Source organism: Amblyraja radiata, chromosome 22, assembly GCF_010909765.2.
Source record: "Amblyraja radiata isolate CabotCenter1 chromosome 22, sAmbRad1.1.pri, whole genome shotgun sequence".
NCBI lineage: Eukaryota > Metazoa > Chordata > Chondrichthyes > Rajiformes > Rajidae > Amblyraja > Amblyraja radiata.
The window spans coordinates 31903529-31930624 of NC_045977.1; the positions used below are offsets into that span (position 1 = coordinate 31903529).

The 27096-nt window shown below is 41.3% G+C and overlaps 1 protein-coding gene across 2 annotated transcripts; it reads left to right on the plus strand.

The window, feature by feature from the left end:
• top3a (DNA topoisomerase III alpha) lies at window positions 1–24479 on the plus strand. Of its 2 annotated transcripts, XM_033040928.1 has the most exons (19): window positions 1–262; window positions 2771–2830; window positions 3658–3731; window positions 5167–5242; window positions 5445–5553; window positions 8871–9014; window positions 9508–9678; window positions 10097–10197; window positions 11415–11489; window positions 12239–12321; window positions 12874–13081; window positions 15182–15367; window positions 15808–15937; window positions 16972–17085; window positions 17798–17963; window positions 19369–19512; window positions 20557–20679; window positions 20762–21423; window positions 22743–24479. In XM_033040928.1, the coding sequence occupies exons 1-19, from the start codon at window positions 125–127 to the stop codon at window positions 22865–22867; spliced, it is 2889 nt and encodes a 962-aa protein (XP_032896819.1). In that variant the 5' UTR covers window positions 1–124; the 3' UTR covers window positions 22868–24479. The 2 variants fall into 2 exon arrangements, with proteins under 2 accessions (XP_032896819.1, XP_032896820.1); XM_033040929.1 differs by lacking the exons at window positions 1–262; window positions 2771–2830 and having other exon boundaries at window positions 3655–3731; window positions 5447–5553.
• The last annotated feature ends 2617 nt before the right edge of the window (window positions 24480–27096 follow it).

Here is a 27096-nt window from a genome sequence, read left to right on the forward strand (position 1 = left end):
CGCGCGCGGCGACGGTTGGGGGCGGCAGGGGGCGCGCGCGGGCGGGCGGGCCGGTGGCGCCAACGCTGATGGCGGGGGAGAGGGACGCCATTAGCCCAGGGCCCGGCTCCCGCTCCAGCACGGCATGATATCGGTGCTCAGCCGCACGATGAGCAGCGTTAGGGGTCGCCGGTTGCAGGCCCGCCAGGTGCTGTGTGTGGCTGAGAAAAATGACGCGGCCAAAGCCATCGCGGAGATCATGTCGGCTGGACGTTCCCGGAGGGTAGGAGTCCGGTCTCTTCCCATTTGGGACACACAGCAATTCTCTCTACATCCTACATCCTACCCCGGACAGTCAGTCAACTCAACCCACCCCTCCCTGTTGAATCTCACCCCTCCCTGTTGGATCTCCCCCCCCCCCCCCATTCCCTTGTCCAATCAACCCCTACCCCTCACTGCGATACCTCCCCTCCCTGATGGACCTCTCCCCTCCCTGATGGACCGCTCCCCTCCCTGATGGACCTCTCCCCTCCCTGATAGACCTCTCCCCTCACTGCGATACCTCCCCTCCCTGATGGACCTCTCCCCTCCCTGATAGACCTTCCCCCCCACCCCCCACCCATGATGGACCCCATCCTTTCCCTCCCTATCCAATCAACCCCCATCTCTCTCTGTTCAAACCCCATCTCTTCTAGTTCAATCAACCCCACCCCTCCATGATCAACCTCACCTTTACCTTGATCAACTCCACCCCTGGCCTGTTTGACCCCGACCCCTGCCCTGACTGACCCCCCAACTCTGCCCTGATCGACCCCTGCCCTGATTAATCCCCACTTCTGCCCTGATCAACCCCCACCCTTCCCTTATGAACCCCACCTCCAGCTGATAACCTTCACCCCTGATCAATCTCTGCCCCCCAGGACTTCCCCAGTCCCTGCCCTGATTGTTGAAATGGGAGAAATGCCCTTATGGTTAAGGCGCATTAAGCTAGGGTTACATTACTGGGCTAAACTTTGTGGGTGTAATGATACCTTCCCAGCAAGGTGTTTGTTGCAAGAGGTAGATGATGGTAACAAATATAACACATTTTTTGTCATTATAAATCAGTGGGCTAAGAAGCTGGGTTTGGAACAAGGGGGTATTATAGAGCATACAATATGGCTACCTGTGCCCTATTGGGTTCTTCCTGAACTGTTTATTGAGCTTGCTTTTCTTCAGGAAAAAGATAAGCGCGAGGTGACTCCAAGAATAGTGGAATATCTTAATTCAATCAGTGAGAGCACTTTGATTGTTTTTACAGATGGATCTAAAGATCCAGTTAGTGGGAGAGCTGGGTTTGGAGTGTATGTGGAGCAGCTTGGGTTGAAGATTGGCCGGCGCATTTCTGATGGAAGCTCTGTTCTCACGACTGAATTAATGGCAATTCAATGGGCTCTATGGTGGATTGAGGAAGCCAGTTTTAGTGAAGTCATTATCTGTTCTGATTCTGCAGCTGCTCTTGAAACTTTAAGAGTAGGGAAATCTAAAGCACGTCCTGACATTCTAAATGAAATCATGAGTGTGTTTTTTAGAATTGGGTTTGCGTGTAACATCACTTTTTGCTGGGTTCCCGGGCATGCTGGGGTGAGGGGGAATGAGCAGGTGGACCTCATAGCAAAGGAGAGTTTAAGAAGAGAAATAGATATCCATGTATTATTGGGGAGAGTGGAACTGAGAGAAATAATTAAAGAGGGCTTAACAAAAGAATGGCAGAGAGGATGGGAAATGGAAGTCAGGGGTAGACACTACTTTTCTATACAATCTGAAGTTAGGAAAATATGTTTCTGTACATCTTTGTCCCGTAGGGACTCAGTTAAACTGTGTAGATTGAGGTTGGGACACTGTGGGTTAAATTACTATTTGTGCATTGTAGGGAAACATGTTTCTGGCTTGTGTGAATGTGGGAGTAATGAGACAGTTAAGCATGTTTTCCTAGAATGTAAAAAGTACAGGGTAGAAAGAGAAGTATTGTTTGTTAGACTGACAGGACTTGGAGTTGAGGCTTTTTCTGTTTCATCTTTGTTTGGACACAGTGAGAAACATCAACTGATATCCAGGGCTGTTCTTCAATTCCTGCAAGTTACAGGACTGTATGTAAGGATTTAGTTCAAACTTTGACCTGTGGAGGGCAGTAATACGCTTAGCAGCGTCTACACTGCCGGAATCCTACAAGAAGAAGAAGCGGAAGAATCTCTGCCCCCCCCAAAACTCGACCCCTTCCTAATCTATTTCCATCCCTGACTACCTCAATGCCAACTACCCAGGCACAGCATAGCCATCAATCTCAAAGCCTCCCCACCCTGCTTAAGATTCATCATCCCCTCCTTCATCTCCGTATCCTACAGAAGGTCACCCTCACTTTCCTGACCTCCTCACTTACCAGAAATCCTTGCCACTTCCCATCTGCTGTATCCAGTGACGGACTGGGTCTAAAAATATTGGTTTCCAGGAGGCAAAGGGGGCCCATTTCATCAGGGGCCCACTTGCCATCGGGCAAGCTGACATCCTGGCCAGTCCGCCACTGGCTGTATCACTCTTTGACTATCTAAGACTCTAACTCTAACACTACCACTGTGGATATTTCACAACAAATCTGGTTGTCCTCTTCCTACTCTTCATTAACCTGAATTGTTGGCTCTTTAAACATTCTTTGCAGGTGCTGCCTGAACATGCTCTGGTTTTATTTTAGATTTTCACTCTGCTGTGTTTTGAATATTGACATCAATAATGTTCCTGTTTTTGCCTCATCTAGAGAGAAGGGTTTTCAAAATTCAACAAGATCTATGAGTATGAATGTAATATGCTTGGTCAGGTATGTCTTCATTTTCCTACTTTTTAATAACATGGGTGCAAGGATGACTGGTAGAAGAGAGAAGTGAATTGCTCCTTTTTTGTCCCTCTACAGCACCCCCCCCCCCCCCCAATTTCTTGAATATGCTTTACTTGATGGCAGAACTGGTTTGTTGTCACAGAATGGCTATATGTATTGAGTATCTGAAAAGGCCATGACACTACTGCTTTGTTCTGAGTTTAGTTTAAAAATACATGGTGATGCAGGTGTAACTTTAGATAATATAGCACTCATAATCTAATGCTTCTGTTTCTAAGATATCCAATTGAAAGAAAGGATGGTATTTATTTTGGACTGACCTCCCTAGACTTCCGAAAATTAGGGAAGAATTCATGAAGGTAGAACATGGATGAAGGGTTTAAAGCACCACAGTTTGAGTTCCATATGGAAAGATTTTAAAACAAAATTTCAAACTGGCTTTGTCGGAAGGTATCCATAACTTCCTTTATTTTTGAAAGAATGATCAACCAGTAAGTTAAACATCCGACTCTGTGTTGGTATATAACGTTATCTTGAATAGGTATCACACTGGCAGACACCGCATGTTGGGAACCAGATCCTGCAGTAAGATTGTTTAATATTAACGTGTTGTTGAATCAAAAGGTCTTTTATCAAGGAATGATTGAAAGTACATTTTCATTGAACGTACATTGAAAGTACAATGTTTGAAAAGAATGTGTAAGAGTAAGAATCACAATGATTATAAAAAGTATTCTAAAGTTTATGTTACTATAAGTAATGAGTGAATTTGCTCTTTCTGTCTTTCCCTCATATCTCCAAATATGCAGAATATTTCTATTGTGATGACTTCTGTTTCGGGTCACTTACTTGAGTTAGAATTCAAAGCACCTTTTCAGAAATGGTAAGTTTTTATTTAAATACAAAATTCAATCTACAAGCATAAGTCAGGTTTGCATGCTACAATATTTTTTAGATGATATGGTTTGAATTTAAAACTCCAAAAGATATTAATGAAACAGACAATGCAACTGATCTTGAAAAAAAACACAGTTGCAGCAAAAGTGCAGAATATGTAAATGTTACAAAGATTTTCATGACTTAATCTAGTTGGCTGATGTGTTAGTGCAAGAACGGGAACAATTCAATTTTGGATGTGGAATATCCCACCACTTTCTTGTAAAACAAAGCTTGCCCCACACTTCTCCTTTTAACTTTGCCTCCCACCTTAAGGCTATGTCCTCTAGCTTTGACAATTCCACCTTGGTTGGTTCTGCCGATGCTAATTTAGTTCAGTGATGTGGCTTATATGCACTGGAAATTTTGTAGATCTTAATGAGACTTCTCAAAGGTGTTTGCAGTCAGGGGGCAGATCTCTGCACTGGGAAATTTGAAACCTATTCCCATAGCCCTGTGATCCTGAACACATCTGCCTGCCCAACTACCCATGTTAACCATTTCCAAAAGTGTACTTACCTAAGCATTTTCTGGATGGATGAGGTCGTAATGTGGTTATTGCTGCCTGTCAATGGCTTTAATGATAGACAGACAAATTCCTCATGCCAGTTCCTAATCATTGAGGCATTGACAGCTGGTTTAGGCATTCTCTTAGGCTGAAATAGCTTTCAGAATCCTTTGAACAACCGAATGACAAAACTATTAACATTAATCATATTATGAAAACAATTTTTAAAATTAATAATTGAAACACTGGAAACTACTGGTGCAATTATAAATACATTTGATTACAGTTATTTCAAAGAATGAAAATTGCCTAGCTGGGTTGTTACTGTTTATTAAAACAAATGTTGTCACTGATAGTGATCAACATCCAGATTCCCCACAGGACCTTCTGTAAGACTTCACGAAGCTGGTGCATTATCACCGGGCTTGGTGAGAAACTGAATATTGGACTATGACCAGTGAAGACCACTTGGGAAGTTTGAGACATTCCTTCTTAAATAAATACCCTTCAGAGTGTTTTGGATTGTGAGTCTGGGATCAAAATAGTTAGCCACTACCATTAAAGCCCAATAATCAGGTGTCCGTCGATTTATTATAAACCGCTTCTTGACTTTAACTGATCTAAGTTTGAAAATTAAAATTGAGCAAACGACAAATTATTTGTTCAAAAAGATTTTTTGTTTAACAAAATGCTGGAGTAACTCAGTGGGTCAGGTACGATTCGGATCGGAACCTTTCTTCAGACTTGTTTATCTGCTTATCTTATCAGAATGCATTAGAATTGTTCTGTCCTTTAAAACAAAAAATGATTTGTACCATTTAACACTCTTAGATTGTCTGGATTTTGCTCAGTGGCTTTTGTTTCCAATATCTAGGCGTAGCTGTAATCCTGTGACTCTCTTTGACGCTGAGGTTGAGAAGTATTGTCCAGAAAACTATGTGGATATTAAGGTATATTTATTAATATATTATCAGGATTATGTATTGCATATGCTTTTCACTGGACTTGTACCTGTCCATGGCGTGGCCTAGAATGAATTTTACTCTGCATTTAACTTGATCAAGTAATAATTGAGGTGATAGTAGATGGTTTATGTTATATCTGTAGGGTTTAATTATTGCAGCTGTTTCTTTAATTTTGTTTATTTTCAAGAGAACCCTAGAGCGAGAAGTGAGGAAATGTCAGGCCCTGGTGATTTGGACCGATTGTGATCGTGAAGGGGAAAACATTGGATTTGAAATAATTCAAGTGTGTAAAGCAGGTAATTATGCACATGTTTCTGGGTCCTACTAGTGTAACTTGCCTGTACTTCTCAGTAATATGTTTAAAAAAATCATTAATGTGTCTCATTTTAGAGGGCTGATAGGAAGGGTCAATGTTAATTGGGGTGTGTTATAGACCGCCAAATGGGGAGCGAGAATTGGAATAGCAAATATGTAAGGAGATTGCAGATATTAGTAGTAAGCACAAGGTAGTGATTGTGGGAGATTTCAATTTTCCACACATAGACTGGGAAACACATTCTGTAAATGGGCTGGATGGGTTGGAGTTTGTAAAATGTGTGCAGGATAGTTTTTTTGCAACAATACATAGAAGTACCTACTAGAGAAGGGGCGGTACTGGACCTCCTGTTAGGAAATGAGATGGGTCAGGTGGCAGAGGTATGCGTTGGGGAACAGTTCGGGTCCAGTGATCACAATACCATTAGTTTCAATATAATTATGGAGAGGGACAAAACTGGACCTAGGGTTGAGATTTTTGATTGGAGAAAGGCTAACTTTGAGGAGATGCGAAAGGATTTAAAAGGAGTAAATTGGGACAGTTTGTTTTATGGGAAAGATGTGGAAGAGAAATGGAGTACATTTAAAGGTGAAATTTTAAGAGTACAGAATCTTTATGTCCCTGTTCGGTTGAAAGGAAATCGTAAAAATTGTAAAGAGCCATGGTTTTCAAGGGAAATTGGACATTTGGTTCGGAAAAAGAGGGATATCTACAATAGTTATAGGCAACATGGAGTAAATGAGGTGCTTGAGGAGTATAAAGAATGTAAAAAGAATCTTAAGAAAGAAATTAGAAAAGCTAAAAGAAGATATGAGGTTGCTTTGGCAAGTAAGGTAAAAGTAAATCCGAAGGGTTTCTACCGCTATATTAATAGCAAAAGGATAACGAGGGATAAAATTGGTCCATTAGAGAGTCAGAGTGGCCAACTATCTGCAGAGCCAAAAGAGATGGGGGAGATATTGAACAGTTTCTTTTCTTCGGTATTCACCAAGGAGAAGGATATTGAATTATGTGAGGTAAGGGAAACAAGTAGAGTAGCTATGGAAACTATGAGGATCAAAGAAGAGGAAGTGCTGACACTTTTGAGAAATATAAAAGTGGATAAGTCTCCAGGTCCGGACAGGATATTCCCTAGGACATTGAGGGAAGTTAGTGTAGAAATAGCAGGGGCTATGGCAGAAATATTTCAAATGTCATTAGAAACGGGAATAGTGCCGGAGGATTGGCGTACTGCGCATGTTGTTCCATTGTTTAAAAAGGGGTCTAAGAGTAAACCTAGCAATTATAGACCTATTAGTTTGACGTCAGTGGTGGGCAAATTAATGGAAAGAATACTTAGAGATAATATATATAAGCATCTGGATAAACAGGGTCTGATTAGGAACAGTCAACATGGATTTGTGCCTGGAAGGTCATGTTTAACTAATCTTCTTGAATTTTTTGAAGATGTTACTCGGGAAATTGATGAGGGTAAAGCAGTGGATGTTGTGTATATGGACTTCAGTAAGGCCTTTGACAAGGTTCCTCATGGAAGGTTGGTTAAGAAGGTTCAATGGTTGGGTATTAATGGTGGAGTAGCAAGATGGATTCAACAGTGGCTGAATGGGAGATGCCAGAGAGTAATGGTGGATGGTTGTTTGTCAGGTTGGAGGCCAGTGACGAGTGGGGTGCCACAGGGATCTGTGTTGGGTCCACTGTTGTTTGTCATGTACATCAATGATCTGGACGATGGTGTGGTAAATTGGATTAGTAAGTATGCAGATGATACTAAGATAGGTGGGGTTGCGGGTAATGAAGAAGAGTTTCAAAGTCTACAGAGAGATTTATGCCAGTTGGAAGAGTGGGCTGAAAGATGGCAGATGGAGTTTAATGCTGATAAGTGTGAGGTGCTACATCTTGGCAGGACAAATCAAAATAGGACGTACATGGTAAATGGTAGGGAATTGAAGAATGTAGGTGAACAGAGGGATCTGGGAATAACTGCACAGTTCCATGAAAGTGGAATCTCATGTAGATAGGGTGGTAAAGAAAGCTTTTGGTGTGCTGGCCTTTATAAATCAGAGCATTGAGTATAGAAGTTGGGATGTAATGTTAAAATTGTACAAGGCATTGGTGAGGCCAATTCTGGAGTATGGTGTACAATTTTGGTCGCCTAATTATAGGAAGGATGTCAACAAAATAGAGAGAGTACAGAGGAGATTTACTAGAATGTTGCCTGGGTTTCAGCAACTAAGTTACAGAGAAAGGTTGAACAAGTTAGGGCTTTATTCTTTGGAGCGCAGAAGGTTAAGGGGGGACTTGATAGAGGTTTTTAAAATGATGAGAGGGATAGACAGAGTTGACGTGGAAAAGCTTTTCCCACTGAGAGTAGGGAAGATTCAAACAAGGGGACATGACTTGAGAATTAAGGGACTGAAGTTTAGGGGTAACATGAGGGGGAACTTCTTTACTCAGAGAGTGGTAGCTGTGTGGAATGAGCTTCCAGTGAAGGTGGTGGAGGCAGGTTCGTTTTTATCATTTAAAAATAAATTGGATAGTTATATGGATGGGAAAGGAATGGAGGGTTATGGTCTGAGCGCAGGTATATGGGACTAGGGGAGATTATGTGTTCGGCACGGACTAGAGGGGTCGAGATGGCCTGTTTCCGTGCTGTAATTGTTATATGGTTTATATGGTTAATCAGGGTCCTTGCAGGCTTGGCAATGCTTGGAGCCATTCTGCCTTCTAATCTCTCCTGGCTATCAGGAGCCTCGCAAGATTGGTGTGTGTTTAAAGTTGTCATGTGTACCAAATGCTGGCACTGTTGTAAGTATTTATTGTCCATGGGGAATGGAGAGGGCATTGTTGTCGGGGTGACATTTAGACTTTTTGGACTTTAGACTTCAGTATGGAAACAGGCCTTTCGGACCACTGAGTCCACACTGACCAGTGATCACTCTGTACAGGATCACTATCCTACACACTAGGGACAATTTACAATTTACAGAAGGCAATTAACCTACAAGTCCTGTACGCCTTTAGAAAATCCACGCAGTCACAGGGAGAACGAAGAAATTCTGTATAAACAGCACCCATAGTCAGGATCGAACCCGGGTCTCTGCCGCTGTAAGGCAGTACCACTGTGCCACCCCGAGGATTTGTGATTTGTTGAGGACTGTGATGAGGCGAGGCTGTGGCTGTTCTTAGATGTATTGTTTCTAGAAAAGTTTTGTTGTATTGTTGAAACATTTTGTTACATACTTTGTGATGACTGAATTTGTTAACGGTGTTCACTCTGCATGCTCTTTCCTGAGACAGTGAAGCCCAACCTGCAGGTGCTGCGTGCACGATTTTCTGAGATTACACCAAATTCCATCAGACAAGCCTACGAGAATCTTGTGGAACCTGACGAGAAAATCAATGATGCTGTTGATGTAAGGCAGGAGTTGGATCTTAGGATAGGTAAGAGGCTTAACTTATACTTCTTTTCTCATGTTTGCTTGAGCGTTCCCATGTGAAGCAAGCTAACTAATCTGCAAGTTGGTTCACTTAGCACGCCTGCTCCTGCCATGTGTGGTTTCCTTACACCCACCAACAACTCCAGGTTCAAAATCTCTACTGTGCTCTTGTGGTTTCATGCCAACATTTGTCCACCTCTCCGATCTGTAGTTCTACTGCTGAGATTTTACCTCCTCCCACCCTGCTCCAAATCCATTGTATTTTCTATCTGCCCACCATCTTCTCCGTAACCTTTTGTCTCTTCATTCCAGCAATCTCTCTTTCCTACCCCTAATATTCACCTGTATTCCTGTAATCATGCCACTCCCTATTCCCGGCCTCCCAGGTGAACCATTACACCTCCACCCCCATCCCCAATGATGTATTTGAGTCCTCCAGCTGCCTTTTTGAACCCATCTTTCCTTTCTGAAATGAGCTGCATGATATTTCTCCATAGGTGCTTCTTTCACCCGGTTTCAAACCTTGCGACTACAGAAAATATTTCCAAATGTGCTATCAAATCAGCTCATCAGCTACGGCAGCTGCCAGTTTCCAACGCTGGGGTTTGTGGTTGAACGTTTCAAAGCAATCCAGGCTTTTATTCAAGAAACATTCTATAAAATCAAAGGTACGATGTCGTTCTGAACCTCTCTGAAAATGTATAACATGTCCACAAGTAAACTGGTGTATTATCCCTTCCCCTTGGTTGAATAGTCCATTGAACAAAGGAAGAGGAAGGTAGAATAACATTTCCTTCCTCTTTAAAGTACAAGACTGTACATTCTGCAATAAAGTGTTGCAATTGGGGTATAGGTACTGTAAATTCATGTTAGATATGCATGTCACCTAGCCCCAGATGGTGGCAGATCTGAAGGATTATGTAACAGGACCACTGGGACAAGAACTATTCTACATAATTCCCTCAGTTCAGATTCTTTTATTATGTGGTTGCACTGCCTGGGAGGTCTGGGTTCTAGGTTTGTTCTTATAACCTTTTACATGTTTACTGTACTAAATGTCACTGGGTGGGGGGTTTTGTCTCTTAGTTACCCACGAGAATGAAGATGGCAATGTAGAATTTAATTGGAAAAGACATCGGCTTTTCAACCACACGGCATGCCTTGTACTTTACCAGATTTGCATGGAGGTGAGCATGAGTTTACGTCTGAATTATTGTTCCTGAATCTGTAAGATATTTGAAGATTGGGAAGGATAGCAAACTATAAAAAAATTGGTTTAAAGAAGGAAATGAAGAATTTTAATTTTCTGTTTTTTTACTGAAGTTTGGAGTAGATAGGTGTGTCACAAAAGCTTCCCCTCTGGGATCACTTTTGGAGATCAATACATTGGATGCAAGCTCACCACAGACGGGTCAACGTTTGCAAAAATAGATTGAGCTAATTCTGTAAGTGAAAGGAAACTGGAAATGGGTGATGTTAGCACGGAAAAACGTACTGTCAGCAGGAGTGAGCTGATGCATTTTGGTTTAATAAAAAGTGTGTGGTTTTATGATGTGATGGAAATAGAATTGGGGTTGGGGGACAGCAGAAGGATTTAGGGTGGAAACTTGCCTGATTGACATGGCTGTAGGTGGGGGAGGAAAGGAATTTTGAAAATATTCTATAGCTTGGGCAGCTTCAGTAGAGAGAGAAAGCATTATATCAGGACTTTTTGCAGATTGGAAGTAGACATTTTAGGCTTAATTAATAGAGCAGGTTTAGATAAACATAATCCTAAGTATATATGCCAAGAAGAAAAATAAGTGTTTATAAAACTTTATCTGAAACTCAATGGACTTCATGCTATTGAAATTAAATTGGACCTTTTATGAAAGGTGCAGTACAGCTTCCGTAAGATGCTGCCTGAAGAAATGCAAACACATTGCACAAGTGCAATGTGGCACTATTATAATTTGAATAAAGGGACAGACTATATAAAAACAAACAATTTCCTGCATTTGAAGTACCAAGAGAGATTGGGGATAAAATTGATTTAAAACGATTTAGCCGTGGACAGGAGAAACCTCTTCATGGAACGTTGAAGAGGGTGTGAAATGTATTGCAAAGATGATTAGGCAGAAATAATCAAAATTCCACATTAGTTTGATTGGATGTATTTTGGGGTTGAGAAAACTGGGAGAGAATTAAGTTGAGTAAATATCTTTCAACATCAAAATAAAGCATTTTGTGTCATTAAGCGCAAGAAGTCAACTTTCTTTGTGAAGGTGTTTCACATACAGCTTCTTGTCTGCTTCCATGAGTTGGTATTAACATAAAACAAGAAATAGCTAATTAATACTTAGTTTTGTAAAGCTTTTGTTTTTTACTACATAATCTTGATTTCTTTCTTGTTTCCTGATCACAGAATCCAGTTGCTACTGTACTTGATGTATTTACTAAACCGAAGAGCAAATGGAGACCTTTACCTCTTGAAACTGTGGTGTGTATCCTGATGTAGCACAAATTATATAATGAAAAGCTACAATAATTTAATTTAATAAGAAATAAAAGTGTGCTTCAGACATGCTGTTTCGTGACTTTTAAGTGTCAGCTTCTGGATTTAATTCTTCACTGTCGTATGTCTCCACGGTCTTATCCTCCCCTATACTTGGCCAATAAATTCATTACAATTACAATCTCTCTAATCAAAATTCCTGCCCTTGTTGATTGTCCAGGAATATTTTGTATACATAAAAGTATTGGGCGTGGGCTGGAATCCTTCCCTATGGATTGTTAGCTTGTTGTGCTTGTTACTGCCTCACAATACCTATATACACTCATCATAAATATTTGCTTTATAATCATCTTGTATTATCCCCTGAATTTAAGAAAGATCAAGCTTCAAAAACAGTCATCAAAATTCTCCCTGCTTGACGAATAATAGGGGGTTTACACGTGTGCTCCCATAGGCATGTTAAAGCTGATGTCCCTTCGCTGATTGAAAACTATGCTTCCACAGAATGAGATACCAGGGTCCTATCGTATTGAGCCTGTGCTTGTCTCGAGCTTCTTTGACTTTGTCTACTTAGGTCATTTCTCTCAACCTCAAACTTGCTTACTGCTTTTATTAAACCTTTTGCAATCCATTACTATATTAAGGGCACTGCTATTAGAAGAATGTTTATGAATGATGAACAAGAACTGGAAACGGAATTTAATTGAAAAATTAACACTTTGTTTACAAAACAGGAAATGGAGAAACTGGCTTCAAGGAAGTTAAAAATCAATGCAAAGGAGACAATGAGGATAGCAGAGAAGTTGTACACCCAAGGGTGAGAGTCTGTATGCTGTTGCACTTGATCCCTCTGAGTAATTCCAGCATCTTTTTATGTAATGCTTTGAACTTTCTGACATCCTACACCATAACTCTCTCTTTAGGTCCATACTATGACTCGACTCCCTCTAAACCTTACCAAATGTTCCTTTATCACATGCTTATGGTCTTGGGTCATATTTCCTTATTCTCTGTTTGTCTCACTGAATATATGTACTCTGAACCATTCAGAATATTAAATACCCTATGTGTGATCTCTGATAATAAATGGTGAACATAAATGTGGACTGTGTTCGAAGAAGTTGATGATCCTTGGCTTGATTAATTAATTGACTTCCGCTGAGTTACCGGGTTTGGTTAATACATGACAACTGGGACAAATTTAGATGTACTACCATTGTCCATGTGGTCAAATAGTCCTCAATCATTATGTCCAGACCAATTATTTAGGGGGTCACTAAAGATTTGTGAGAGCTCAGAATTCCTGTGACAACAAATACCTAGCTCAGTTTCTAAGCACACATTGTTGTTTCTATTCCTACTTCTGCAGATACATCAGCTACCCTCGTACAGAAACCAATATCTTCCCCAAGGACCTGAACCTCTCCATGTTGGTGCAACAGCAAACCGTGGACTCTCATTGGGGGGCATTTGCACAAGGTATTTTGGACGGAGGTGGGCCAAACCCTCGAAATGGAAACAAATCTGACCAGGCCCATCCACCGATCCATCCGACTAAACATGCCAGCAACTTACAGGTATTAGCTCTTCTAGTATTTTTGAATTCTTCTGTGTTGGTGTGATCCCATTCGCTTATCTATCTATATATTATTAAAACTCTCATCTTGTTTGTGATTCTGTCTACGTGTGTGCGTGTCTGCGTATCCGGTGCTCCCGGAACTACGCCAAAATGGTACACGATAGCGCTACAATTCTTGGACCACCTTACCCACAATTGTCCTGTGGTGTGTTTTTATCAAGTTTCGTTCAGATTGATGTTATAATTTACGTTATTCACATTTTAAACTTAAAAAATGTAAAACAGCGCCCCACTTGCCGTTAGCAGCGTATGACATCACAATGGGATCTCATTTACATAAACTGCCCGTCAGCAGTGTTACCCCCCACAATGACATCACAACGGGATCTCATTTACATTAAAAAGACTCACTGTTAAAGCACGCTAGACACGGACACGGACTGGGCCCCGAGCGCGGCTCCGGGCCCTGGGCTGGGGTTCGAGCCGGTGCAGGGTCCGGGGACTGCAGCTACGGGCCCGCGGGTCCCGCGGCTCCAGACCGCAGCCTCAAATAGTGACTGACCGACTTTCAGTTATTTTAAAATCCGCACACGCGGATAACTGAAAGTCTCCCCGCCCTTGCGGGATTAGAAAATACCACGGTGCTGAGGCTGGAGCAAGGTCTGGGGGCGGCGGTGTTCCAGGCCCGCGGGGACGGAGAGTCCGTTTTCAAAAAATGACTGACTGACTTTGTTATTTTAAAATCCGCACTTGCGAATAACTGAAAGTCTCCCAGCGCGTGCGGGATTTGAAATGACCGCGGCGCTGAGGCTGGAGCGAGGTCTAGGGGATATCATTTACATTTAAAAAATGACGTCAATGGGGGTAGGTAGGGGAGAGGGGTTATGGAGGGAGTGACTGATGGTAGGGGAAAGGAGAGGGAAGGAGGAGGAGAGGAAAATGAGAAATGTAATTTAAACATTTTGTTTAGTGGGGGAATGGGATAGGGGAGATGAGGAGTGTGGGAGCAGGGAGGTAGATGGAGAGGAGGGGGTAGGGAGGGGAGAGGGGTTATGGAGTAACTGAGGGTAGGGGAAAGGAGAGGGAGGGAGTGGAGGAGGAGAGGGGAAAGAAGAGGGGGAGAGAGAGCTGGGGGATGAGGGAAAATGAGCCGCTCCTGCGCAGTTGGGGGCTATGGGCGAGTGGTGCAATATTGCTTTGGGGGAACGGGTGATTGGTGGAATATTGCGTTGGGGGAACGGGGCCCAACGGGTCCCACTTGGTCTAGTTTTAATATAAAACAATGCAGAGTCATGGTTAGGTTGCAAGAGGACCATAAGGTTACAAATTGTAGTAATTATAAATATTTTGTATTTATTATGCATTTTAGAACATTACAGAATATATTTGGAGTTGTATTAGATGAAAAGGAAAGGGCTTTGGTGATATTTTCGTTTTGTTACCGATGGGAAGTCTATATTTGCTTTACATGCTATGGTTTATGCACTATCGTGGTCTAGTTTAATTGAATGCTAATTTATTGTATATTTATTGTTGCTGTTCTGTCTAATGTACCTGTAAAACTGCAGCAAGAAATAACATCATTATTTCGGTTCATATCCAGTGCAATTGAATTAATTAATTAATTAATAAGTTTATTGACCAAGTATTCACATGCAAGGAATTTACCTTGTTGCTCCGCCCGCAAGTAAAATAAATGACAAATAAATGCTCCCGTGATTGGCTTAGGTTAAAAGAGGCAGCAAAATCCTGGGGTGAGGGGAAGGGGTGAACTTCAACTGCAGTTTCAGATTCAGATTCAGATTCAGATTCAATTTTAATTGTCATTGTCAGTGTACAGTACAGAGACAACGAAATGCATTACGAGATGGATACAAGACTGCTCCGAGTGAGCAGCCTTGAAACAGGTAAGGGGATCGTCGCTATTTTTCCCATTCTAGGGAGACACAGGGCGTCGCGGTGTGCCCGCCATTTCTTTCTTGAATATGAAAAGCTTGTGATTGAAGTTTATTTCTAATCGATAATATTCAATTTTTCAAATTAATACAGAACCAATTTTGTACATGTAACTTATTTGTGAATTTTAATTTATTTTTAGGGAACTGAGCAGCGTCTTTATGAGTTTATTGTTCGCCACTTTCTGGCTTGTTGCTCTCAGGATGCACAGGGACAGGAAACCACAGTGGAAATTGACATTGCAGGAGAATGTTTTGTTGCTCATGGACTTATGATTATTGCACGGAATTATCTCGATGTTTATCCATATGACAAATGGAATGCTAAGGTATTGTAGAAATAATAAAATGAGTCATTACCTAATACCTTGTTTCTAGCATGGTGCGGTTTATTGCTTTAGAGAATGCCTTCATTCTTTCAGACAGGAGGAAAGTGTGAAACCCTTTAAACAAATTTAGAGCCACGTGTACCATAAAATATTCTATTTATTCTGGAATGTGGGCGATAATTAAGCGCAACATTTCTAGAATAAGAGGTATTCCTGTTCCAGAACTCTGGACTTACAGTGACCTTAAACTGATAGACCTGTTGTAAGTATATTCATTGATGGGGATGGAAAATATAATGGGTTTATATCTATCTGTGATGTCTCTACATTCAAAAGCAATGCTCACCTAAAGTTCATGCAAGGTATTTGTTGTACGACTGGTAACAAAAATTATTTATTTTAGAGTTCCTGTGATTATGATCATAATTTGTCTGTTCTAGATTATACCAGTGTTTGAGAGGGGGAAGAAATTCCAGCCGACCACTATTGAGATGGTTGATGGCGAGACAAGTCCACCCCAACTCTTGACTGAAGCTGATCTAATTGCCCTGATGGAGAAGCATGGTATAGGTAAGTCTGAAACACAAGTTCTCTTTATTTGGTGCCTCTTGTTCTCATCTCACTGACTGGATGTTGTGACCCCTTTACTGTGAAGACCAGCATTTTTAGTTCTTTGCTTGGTCTGTGATTAGTTAGCTGTAATCAACAGGCACCAATCACTTCATGTCCTTGAAGAATGGAATGGAAATTCTTGTTTCTGATTACCACGTAGGTCACTCCTATCTTTGGGTGAAGACATTTCCATGGCTTGATTGGAAGGGTTTGTATGTTCTCCCATAGACAGTGTGGGTTTTACCCTAGTGCTCTGGTTTCCTCCCATTTCACAAAAATGCGTGGATTGGTAGGTTAATCGGCCACTATAAATTGCTGCTTGTGTGCAGGTGAGCGGTATAATCTGGGGGAACGAGTTAATGAAAATATGAAGAAAATATAAAGATGGGATTAACATAGCATTAGTGTAAATTGGTGCTCGATAGTCAACATGGACCCAGTAGGCCGAAGGACCTGTTTCATGCTGCACATTCCCTGGCTATGACATCCAGTAAACCCTCATTATTACAGACCTCCTTATAACAGATTTTGGTTATAGCGGACTCTTTAAGAAAACAGGCTGCTTGTTACACTGTGGAGGCTATTGAAATTTACATGGCACTGAAATTGACAAGTAATTGTTGGGATATATACTTAACTATTAAACAATGTAACAAACAGCCTTTGGTATTTTTAGCCTGCAGTAATAAAGATACATTTTTATTGTTAAAAAGAATTGGGGTTAGGGTATTGTATCTCAAAACATTATGTTACTTCACAGAGTGACCGCTAGATCGTTAGAGCAAACTCTTACTCGGTTACAGAGGATAATCTGCAATAGCGGACACCATTCCTCCCCCATATGGTCCATAGTAACGAAGGATAACTGTAATGGAAAATCAGGTTCTTGGTTGGTAAAGATCGGGTCTTGGTGCCCCAATGTTGATGAGTGTGACATGTTAGAGGCCTGTGCTGTGGAGCTGTGTTGCTCATGTGCATTTATTTTCTTTCAGGGACTGATGCCACTCATGCAGACCACATTGAGACGATCAAATCCCGAATGTATGTGGGCTTGACTCCAGAGCAGCGATTCCTCCCTGGGGAATTGGGAATGGGTCTAGTGGAAGGTAAGAGAAGAAACTGCTCTAAAATCTGTGATATTAACATTGGAACAATTTATCATCCCCCGCCCTCCTGATCCGCTGAATTACCTCAGCACTCTGTGTCCTTTGAAGATATAACGTGATTGGATCCGGACAAATTATTGGTGATATTTACACCGAGGAACTTGACCATTTTTCTAAGTGGCCTGCTATGTTGCTTTAATAATTTCTTCTAATATTTTCCCTATGATAGATGATAATATCCTTTCTGTCTCTTTTTTTTTTGGGGGGGGGGGGAATATATATTGGTTAGAATATATATTCTAACCTACTGGAACTTGTTCTGAAATCAGGAAATCTTGGAAAAATAAAGCCAATGCATCAGCAATAATTAATTATTTTAAGGTACTGGGATGAAATCCATCAGAATCTGTGTTTCTGGTGGCCCCCAGATCCAACAATTTGTTCAGTACCATGGCTTTGTAATTTTCCAATTTTCCTCCCACCTTCTAGATTCAGATTTACAGCTATTTCTGGGGTGTGACTCGTATTCTTTGCAGTGAAGATTGGTGCAACAACTTACCTGTTTAAGTCATTTGCAATCTCCGTATTAGCATTTATCAATTCCCTGGACTTACTTTATAAAGAACCCACTATCACTTTGTTCATTTTTTTCTGCTGTTAAATTTGCTGTCCATTTTTTTTATGCTTGTGATTATTTTTGCCTCTACTGTAGGTTATGATTCCATGGGATATGAGATGTCCAAGCCAGATCTAAGAGCTGAGCTTGAGGCAAATCTGAAACTGATTTGCGAAGGGAAGAAAGAAAAGTTTAGTGTGCTGCATCAGTATATTCAGAAATACAAGCAGGTATTCGTCGCAGCCGTGGCAAAGGCAAAAAAGTGAGTATTTGTATAAACCAAATATTCTTGGGATGTGAGTGTTGTTGGCAAATGGGCCATTTTCTGCCAGTTTTCATTGTCTTATACAGTTAGGTAAAACTGTCTTAAAAGGCCTCTTCAGAGTGGAGAGTCAGCCTTAAAGGTTAGGCCTGAAGCCAAATGTAAGGACAGCAGATTTTCTTATTAAAGGGACTTCACTGAATCGGTTGGGTTTTTATGGCAATCTGATAATGTCATGGTTAGTTTAACTGACTCTAGCTTTTCCTTATTTTTATGTTGTCTTTTAGTTTTAATTTATTATAATATGAGTATGGCCGTGAGAATAGTTACCAGATCCTCTTAGCGTTGATCCAAGCAGACACATGGATATCAAGTAATTAGTGGAAAGAAATTTCAGAAGAGATTCCTTTCCTTTTGATTGTAAATTCTGAGTCAAAAGGCAGTTCAGTGCCAATCTGCCCACCCTCTTTGCCACTACTGTCTTACTCTCTCTCCCATTCCCAGAGCATCCCCTCTCTTGTCATCAGTGCCAGCTCTCTCTCCTTCCCATATGGTGATCTTCCAATCCCCATCCCCCCCCATCGTTTTCCTCCTTCCAGGGGAGGGCATTGGGTGCCACCTCTTTAGTGTAGCCACACACATTTTACTGCATCACTTACTCACCTACTATCTTACCTCATTTCCTTGCAACACCTCCCATTGGTGGCCATTTCCTATCTGTCATCCTCGTACTCCCACTTTTCCTTCCACTTCCCATCCCCAGCAGGTCCTCTTTTTCTATCTTCCTTTTATCCTTGATGGCCTCCCTCATTGGCAGACCCTATTTCCATCACCCATTTCCGTGCTGACCAAGTCCATGACTGCCCCCTCTACAACAAGCTTAACAGCTGTACTCTCTGCCCCTGACAAGCCTCTCAATTAGCATCCCCATCTCCTTTCCCTCCTTACTATACTGCCAAGGGCCTCTTCATCCAAGGAATTTGCTGCACTCTCATGGACCCTTATACCCTGCTCCATCATCCCTCTCCATCTTGCAGATTCCTTTGCTCTTCCCATCTTGGCAGTCCCCATTCCCTCATAGTCTTGCATAACAGTAGACTTTCACTAAGCCCACTTCCCTGGACCATCAACCCACCCTCTTGTGAGGCTCCTTAAAACCCCCAATCCCTCCCTGTCATTCAGCTTTCATGTTCTCTCCTGTTTTTCTGACTTGTAACTACCATCTTGCTTTCTCCTTTATTTTCTTTGTTACATTTTGGTTACCAGATCTTGTATTGATCACGAGCTTTGCCTCCATGAAGCACATGGCATGGATATTACAAGAGAAGAACTGAATGGAACATTTTTATTCTAATCTCTGTGAAAATGAAGCCTACAAACTAGATGTTTGGTGTTGTTTTGATAGGCTGGATGAGGCTCTCTCCCATTACTTGGGGGAGATGACAGAAATGACACCATCCGAAGAGTTCCAGATGGAGATTTCGGAACCTGTTCGAAAATGCCCCCAGTGCGGCAGGGACATGGTTCTCAAACCAAAGAAAGATGGAGGGTAAGTAACTGAATAGGAAGATAACATGAAGCCCTAATGCCAATCGCACAAGAACGGGAGTTGGGAATTTGTTCCTGCAATGAATAGTTTCTTCCTCTGAGCTTGATGGCCATTCAGTTCATGGATGATCTGCACCTTATTTTTTTAACTCAATTTTTCACTTACAAATTGTGCTTGTCCCCATCATCCATTCCCCTGTGACGCAATTGTTCATATTTCATCTACATCTTATCTGCCCACTCCCTCTCTCTTCTTTACCCCCACTCCTCTCCATTTATATCTCTGGCTACTTCTCCTGTTTCCTATGTATAAATGTCCACAAAAAAAACATGCCACACTCTTCCAGCGTGTGAATACCTTTGGTAAATTAGCCTGGTAGTGGCACTGTCAATTTAATCAATTGTGTTTCTGTTTATAATCCCTCCTAATTTAATGTTTAATGCTTCAGTCATTCATGTTAATCAGTCACCATAGTTCATACCTTACCACTTAGTATGTTCGCATGAAGGAATGAATAAGGGGCAATAAATAAATTCTGTGAACACAGTAAGGTGTGAGGGCAATCCAATGAACATAGCAAGTGTAGGCACTGTGGGAAATAAATCCTGTGAATAAAGAATTGAGTTTGGGGTGGGGGCGAAGAACATAAGGGATGGGAAAATGAATCCTGACAACGGCTCCATACTTATTATTCCTGCTTCCTTAATTTAATTCTTCTGCTCCTGCTTTATATTTTTATCAAAGTGAATTAAGCCTCTTTTAAAAATATCTATACAGATATCTCTCTATCTTCATTAAACAAATTCCTTAAAACCCATCTCTGTGACCAGGTCTTAATATTTTATGTACCTCACTGAAATTATTTTATTATTCTGAAAGCATAGCTGTGAAGCACTTTAATATATTTTACTGTGTTAAAGGTACTGTATAAATGCATGCAATTCTGTTGCCATGCTGGGCTATTGGCATATATTGCCAGTTCATATTCACCTTGTGACAGTGCGGGATGTTGCGTTCATTGTGTTTTCTTTGTATTTGCTGCAGGACGTACCTTTCATGTACCGGATATCCGAGCTGCAGGTCTGCAGTCTGGTTTCCCGATTCTGTCCTTGGGGTCAGCAAGGATGAGAGCGTTTGTCCCACATGTAAGCCACACCCAGTTCACAGGTAAGGACTAAAGAAGACAAATCTAAGCCTTACTGTTTTATTTTGAGAAAACGTATTCATTTTACTTGTTCTGAATTTTCAGGTTAAAGTTTAAGTTCAAACGAGGCAGTGTGCCTCCGTTGGTCCCCTTGGAGTTCGTCGGCTGTATTGGAGGTTGTGACGAGATGTTGAGGGAGATCCTGGACCTGAGGTATTTACGTGGACCATCCCATTTGAACAATCAAACAGTCAACCATTTGTCGCAGAACAGACCAGAGAGTCACGTGAACAAGAGGCCCAGAAACCGTGGAGGTGCTGTGCCAACGGTGGCTGTGGGCCCAGTATCTAGAACCGTTCCATCGGTGACTGCACGTGATGATAATGCTGTTATGTGCAACTGTGGTCAGAACGCACTCCTACTGACAGTCCGCAAGGATGGACCAAACCAGGGACGGAAGTTTTACAAGTGCAACGTGGGCAATTGCAACTTCTTTCTGTGGGCCGAGCAGGACGGTGGGGAATCGAGAAGCCATGGAGGAGCTGTTGGCATGGGCAATACGAACACAGATACAGGAAACATCCGCCAAGCTGAAAGCAGGGGGACCTCTGGTGTAGGAGAAACAATGTGCACATGCAACCAGCCAGCTGTCACACGCACAGTGCAGAAAGATGGACTCAACAAGGGACGGGCATTCCATACCTGCTCCAAACCCAGAGAACAGCAGTGTGGCTTCTTCCAGTGGGCCGATGAGAACGCTTTACCTGGTAAGCATCGTAATAGAGTCACAGAAAAGTACATCACAAAAACTATATTGACCATTAACCACCGATTTACTAATGAACTATACGAACAAATCCTAAGGCACTATAGGAAAGTATTTCATAGACAATTACCAACCTCTTTTTCAAAAACTGTTAATCATATTCAGAAAAACACGAGCTACCCAGGCTATTCCTGGGTTACGAACACTAGACTTGTGGGCACCCCATGCATACAAACAACATTCGAGGGAGCAAGAGGATGAACGCTGCTGAATTTGCTACTGTGGGGCCACAGACATCTTCTGCCAGGTGGAAATGGGGCATTTCCACTTTCTTTCTTCCCCAGCCCTCTCCCTCTGAGCCACAATAATTGGAGCTGTGTCGAGCTGAACTGAGCCAGAGCGCTCAGCAGCATCGACCAGTCATTGAGTCACTAAGACCAGCTGACAGCTGCTTTTCCCACACCGACTTGCTCTCCAATCACAGCCGTTTCCATGACCCTCTCCCACACACTTTTTCATTTCTGACTTGCATACGGTTTGGGTTACGAGCAATTTTTGGAAATGGAAGGAACCCTATTGTAACCGTGGACTACCTGCAATCTTACATTAATTCGATTTTTTAAAATTCATCCTACATTCTTATAACTACCCCCAAATTCTACCATTCCCCTACACACCAGGGGCTATTCACAATAGCCATTTACCAAGCAACCTACCTCCCTTTGCATCTTTGAGATAAAACTGGAGCACATGGAGGAAATCCACACAATCGCAGAGAATGTGCAAACAGATACTAGCCAAGGCCAGAATTGAACTTGGGTCTCTGCCATTGTGTGGCAGCAGCTCTACTATTATTGGACAATACTAGTAATATCCTCACTTCACCACCAGTCACTTTTGTGCAATACTCAATGGCAAATGAAAGCTCTTAAAATGCCACCTGCAACCATGGTTTTCAATGCAGTGCCATGAGTTACTATGAGCCACTTGGTCAATGTTTATGAATAGCATGTGTTTTTCAGAATATGGTTTACTGTTTATTGAAATAGAGGTTGGGAATTGTCTACTAAATACATTCATAGACTACCTTAGGATGTTTACATAGTTCATTGTGCTGGGCCAAAGCTACTGTGGGAAGCTGTAATGCCAGGTTGCAGATCTGACTGAGATGTGCAATGAGCTGTGAATGGCCCCACCAGTTAAATACTAAAAGCAGCTGAATAGGTATTTGAGCCTGTACTTAATTTCAGGTCATTCATTGATAAAGGAATACTTGAGATGTTCAAATCAAATTATATAATTGTATTCTTTCTATTTCAGGATCAATAACTAATCGGCTGGATAGAAATTCTTTCCAGAATGGACCCACAGCAAAGAAGCCACGGTCCTGCGGGCTGTGTCATCAGCCAGGGCACACCAGGACAAAGTGCCCCCAAAACCGGTGACCCTCTCACCTTCCCACCTGCATTTTGTCATAAACTGGGTACTGTGCCTGCAGAGAAAACTCATCTTCATCTCAGTTCTCCTGATCTTTCTCCCTGATACTAACCAGATCCTTCATAAGGAGTACTGCATTATATGATCTTTAATATAGAGTTCAGAGTTCGTTGTTCGATGATGGAGAGTGGGTTGCCTGGACTCTGTCATTCCATGTGTTGGGTGCCGGGGTACAGTGAGAGGCAGAATGGAATCCATTACTTAACCTGCCTCCAGGAGCGGTTGCTCAGTCCTCCATGGGTGGATTTTATTCATGGAATGGTATTGCTTCTATCAAATCAAGCTTTTCTGGAGATGATACACCTTAGCATCTGAGGAGTAGAAGAGCTGTAAGAACGTCAATTTGTTTTAGTCAGAATGTTTAAAGTTAGTTAAGAGCTCAGGATTTGATTTTGGCACCTTTAAATGCGAAGGTAACTTTTGGTTATGTCATTGTGTTATCATAAGTTTAGGTTCCAGTTCAGCACGTTTGCATTTGATTTTTGGATAAATCACTTGTAAATGTCCAGCAGGGATTTAAGTTTCTATTTTTGGAGAGATATTAGGTTACTGTATTATCTCTTGTGGATGTTGTGCGATGTACCATGGATACGGAATCGTTCAATGGCTGCATTGTCAAATGGCTTTCAGTGAAGTGCAGTAGAAATGCAGATGCTTTATTTTCCTAATTTCCTTCCATGGGGAAGAGAACAGCCATTCTCCTTTTACATTTTATTGTGGCTTGTGTTAATCCTATATAATACTGGGGTAGTGCACTAATGATTACAGCACTATTTCACTGATACGGTATTGATAGGCACAGAATTCTCTGGATACAGCAAAGATAGATGCAGGGTTGCACTGTATAATATTAGGGCGTAACACTGGTGGGAATGATGTGTCACAGTGTACTATCAGGCTGCATTTAGCAGTGTGAACGTAACTATCACCAACACATTGGGAGGTTGCATTGAACCAGAGAACTGAAGTTATAATAGAGAGCAAAGTAATTGAAGAGATAGAATTGAGTAAACCCGAGAGTCCACCAGGACTTGGATGAATTAAAATTCATTTTAATATTAGAGGCTGTTAAGTGTGGTTTTATTTCAAATAATAAATTAATTTGCTTTTTCTGTGTATTTCTGTTCTCATGGTTTAACTGAAAGCGTGATTTGTTTTCCTCTCAAGATGTACCGATATGTTGACTGTCTCTTGTATGATTAACACAGGGATTCCATCCCAACGTGGAACATTTTTAGCTGGGAATGAAATAGAATTGTAATTTAGGTGGTGGAATCAGATTTCCCAACTGTACAAAGAGACAGCTGGGAGTTATTCACTCCCCAGCTGGTTTCAACATTGTGATTAGTGAAAACAGTTGATCATTTATAATGATTTCATGTGGTCCTAAACTCCACTGAATGAAATGAGTAAATTGGCCAATGAAATAAATCAGATTTTCTGCTGAAACTAGAACATGAATGCTTTGTTACATCATTAAACATTAAAAAGGCAAAATGTTTTCCTTTTGATCTTTCAAGAATATCGGTAACTCAAAAGCAAAAAATTATATACTGAAAATCTGAATATCGGTTCTATTAAAGGTACAATTAAGATTATACAATAATATAATTTCTTATTGCTTGACAACCCTAATCCCTTCAGACATCATTTAGGTAAAATGTAATAATTGCTATTCTTAAATTACTCGGGTATCATAAGGTCATAAGTGATAGGAGCTGAAATAGGCCATTTGCCCATCAAGTCTACTCCGTCATTCAATCATGGCTGATCTATCTCTCCCTCCTAACCCCATTATCCTGCCTTCTTCCCATAACCCGACACCCATACTAATCAAGAATTTATTTATCTTTGCCTCAAAAATATCTATTGACGGCCTTCTGCGGCAAATTCCACAGGTTCACCACCCTCTGACTAAAGAAATTCCTCCCCATCTCCTTCCTGAAGTACCATCCTTTAATTCTGAGGCTATGACTCCTTCTGTCCTAGAATCCTAGTAAAGGAAGCACAATTTATATAACAGTGCTCACCGTGCACATTGGCATGAATTGGTCTCAATATATGAGACCAATTGCAATATGTGAAATATATGGATCTTTAATCTTTGACTATAATGAAGATAGTTGAATTTCTCCAATTTAATTGCTCACTCAGAGAATGTCAGGTTGTGCAAAATGGGCCCCAGGATTGCTTAAGGAAATTTTTAACATTAATGTTTTTTGACATTACAATCCAGAAGATGCAAAATATCCATTATGGAGTTAGAGAAAAAAATATCCTATTCATTATTAATGTTTTTTGTAATGTTGTAATCTGAGAGTTCTCCATTTCCCTACCATTCCCAAAGGTATGCTCAATGGTCTGCTGTGAAGTAGTAAGAGTAGAGCATTGGACTTGTTCCACCATTCAATCAGATTACGACTGATCCTTTACCTCTTTGCATTTACCCAATCTATTCCTCTCATGACTTTGTACACCTCTATAAAATCACCCCTCATCATCTTGCACTCCAAAGAATAGTCCTAGCCTGTCCAACACCTCCCTGTAGCTCAGGCCCTCAAGTCCTCTTAAATCTTCTCTGTATCCTTTCCAGGTTGATAACATCTTTCCTATAACATGGCGCCCAAAATCGAACACAACACTCTTTGTTGTGGTAAGCCATTTAGAGGAGGAAAAACTTTTTCACACAGAGTTGTGAGTGTGTGGAATTCTCTGCCTCAGAGGGCGGTGGAGGCTGGTTCTCTGGATGCTTTCAAAAGAGAGAGATCGATAGAAGGGGTTCTTAGGGATAGTGGAGTTAAGGGATATGGAGAGAAGGCAGGAACGGGCTACTGATTGTGGATGATCAGCCATGACCACATTGAATGGCTGGCTCGAAGGGCCGAATGGCCTACTCCTGCACCTGTTGGCTATTGTCTCTTAATGTGGCTTAATCAATTTCTTGTATAACTATAACATGACCACCCAACTTCTATACTCAATATTTTGACTGAAGGCGATCAATGTGCTGAAAGCCTTTTTGACCACCCTATCTACATGTGATGCTACTTTCAAGGAACTATGCATCTGTGCTCCTAGATCCCTATGCTCTACAACACTCCCCAGCGCCTTCCCATTCACCGTGTCGGTCCTGCCCAAATTAGATTTTCCAAAATGCAACACCCTACATTTCTCTGTATTAAATTCCATCAACTATTGCTCTGACCACCTACCCAACCAATCAAGATCCTGCTGCAATTTTTGACAACCATCTTCACTATCTACAATACCATCCGCTTTTGTGTTTCTGTACATTTTGTGTATCTGTGTGTAAATTTGAAATCTCTGCATCTTTTCACCAAGCTTTATACCACAAGTAAACCTATTGATTCCCTTGTTGCAATCATTGATGTAGATTATGAAGAGCGAGTAGATTATGAATAAAGGCTCAAGCAGTATTCCATGGGGCACTTAAATGTGATCCATTTATTCCTTTCTGTCTATTAATGCACCTATATTGCCCCCAATCTCATGTAATCTAAATGTCTCCATTAATTACTTTGTGTTGCACCTTAAAGGCTTTCTGAAAATCCACACAACTTGATTGAGGCCAAGATTTACACGATTGTTTTCAACACATTATCCCTAGCTAATGTTGTATTGTGCAAAGAGAAGGGAGTAATTAATGGTAGATATTTGTCAATATCCATGAATATTGTCAATTCATTGGTGAATAACAAAGTCCAAGATAATTATCTTTGGGATGGATCCTCACTGGACATGATTGGTCGTTATGCTTCTATTCTGTGGAAGGATACACTTATCTCTATATTCAGCATAAGGTTGCCTCAGTCTATTGAATTATTTTCTCACTGGCTGCAAACCTGGCGTCCAAGAAGCCGTCCTCTGGCGTTGTGAAATATCTACCCAAGCAGATTTCCTCAGATTCTCAACAAGTTTCTATGAAAAAACATTCAAACAGAAATAAATTAAAGGTGTAGATGTACCAGTAACAGGAATCCAGACAGATTCGTAGCTTAACAATGGCCAATCATTCCACAATGAATCCTATCCCTCATACAGAGCATTTGCATCTCTATCACTTGAATGTCTACACTACACATCCAAGCTCAAACTGCTGGAGGAACTCAGCGGGTCAGGCAACATCTATGGGGGGGGGGGGGGAATGGACAAAGGG

Excerpts from the sequence above, each read along its gene's own strand:
- top3a (XM_033040928.1), top strand. The coding sequence starts at position 125 with ATGATATCGGTGCTCAGCCGCACGATGAGCAGCGTTAGGGGTCGCCGG. Across the intron at positions 2,831-3,657 it reads AATGTAATATGCTTGGTCAG|AATATTTCTATTGTGATGAC; the intron begins GTATGTCTTCAT and ends CCAAATATGCAG. Across the intron at positions 21,424-22,742 it reads CGATGAGAACGCTTTACCTG|GATCAATAACTAATCGGCTG; the intron begins GTAAGCATCGTA and ends TTTCTATTTCAG.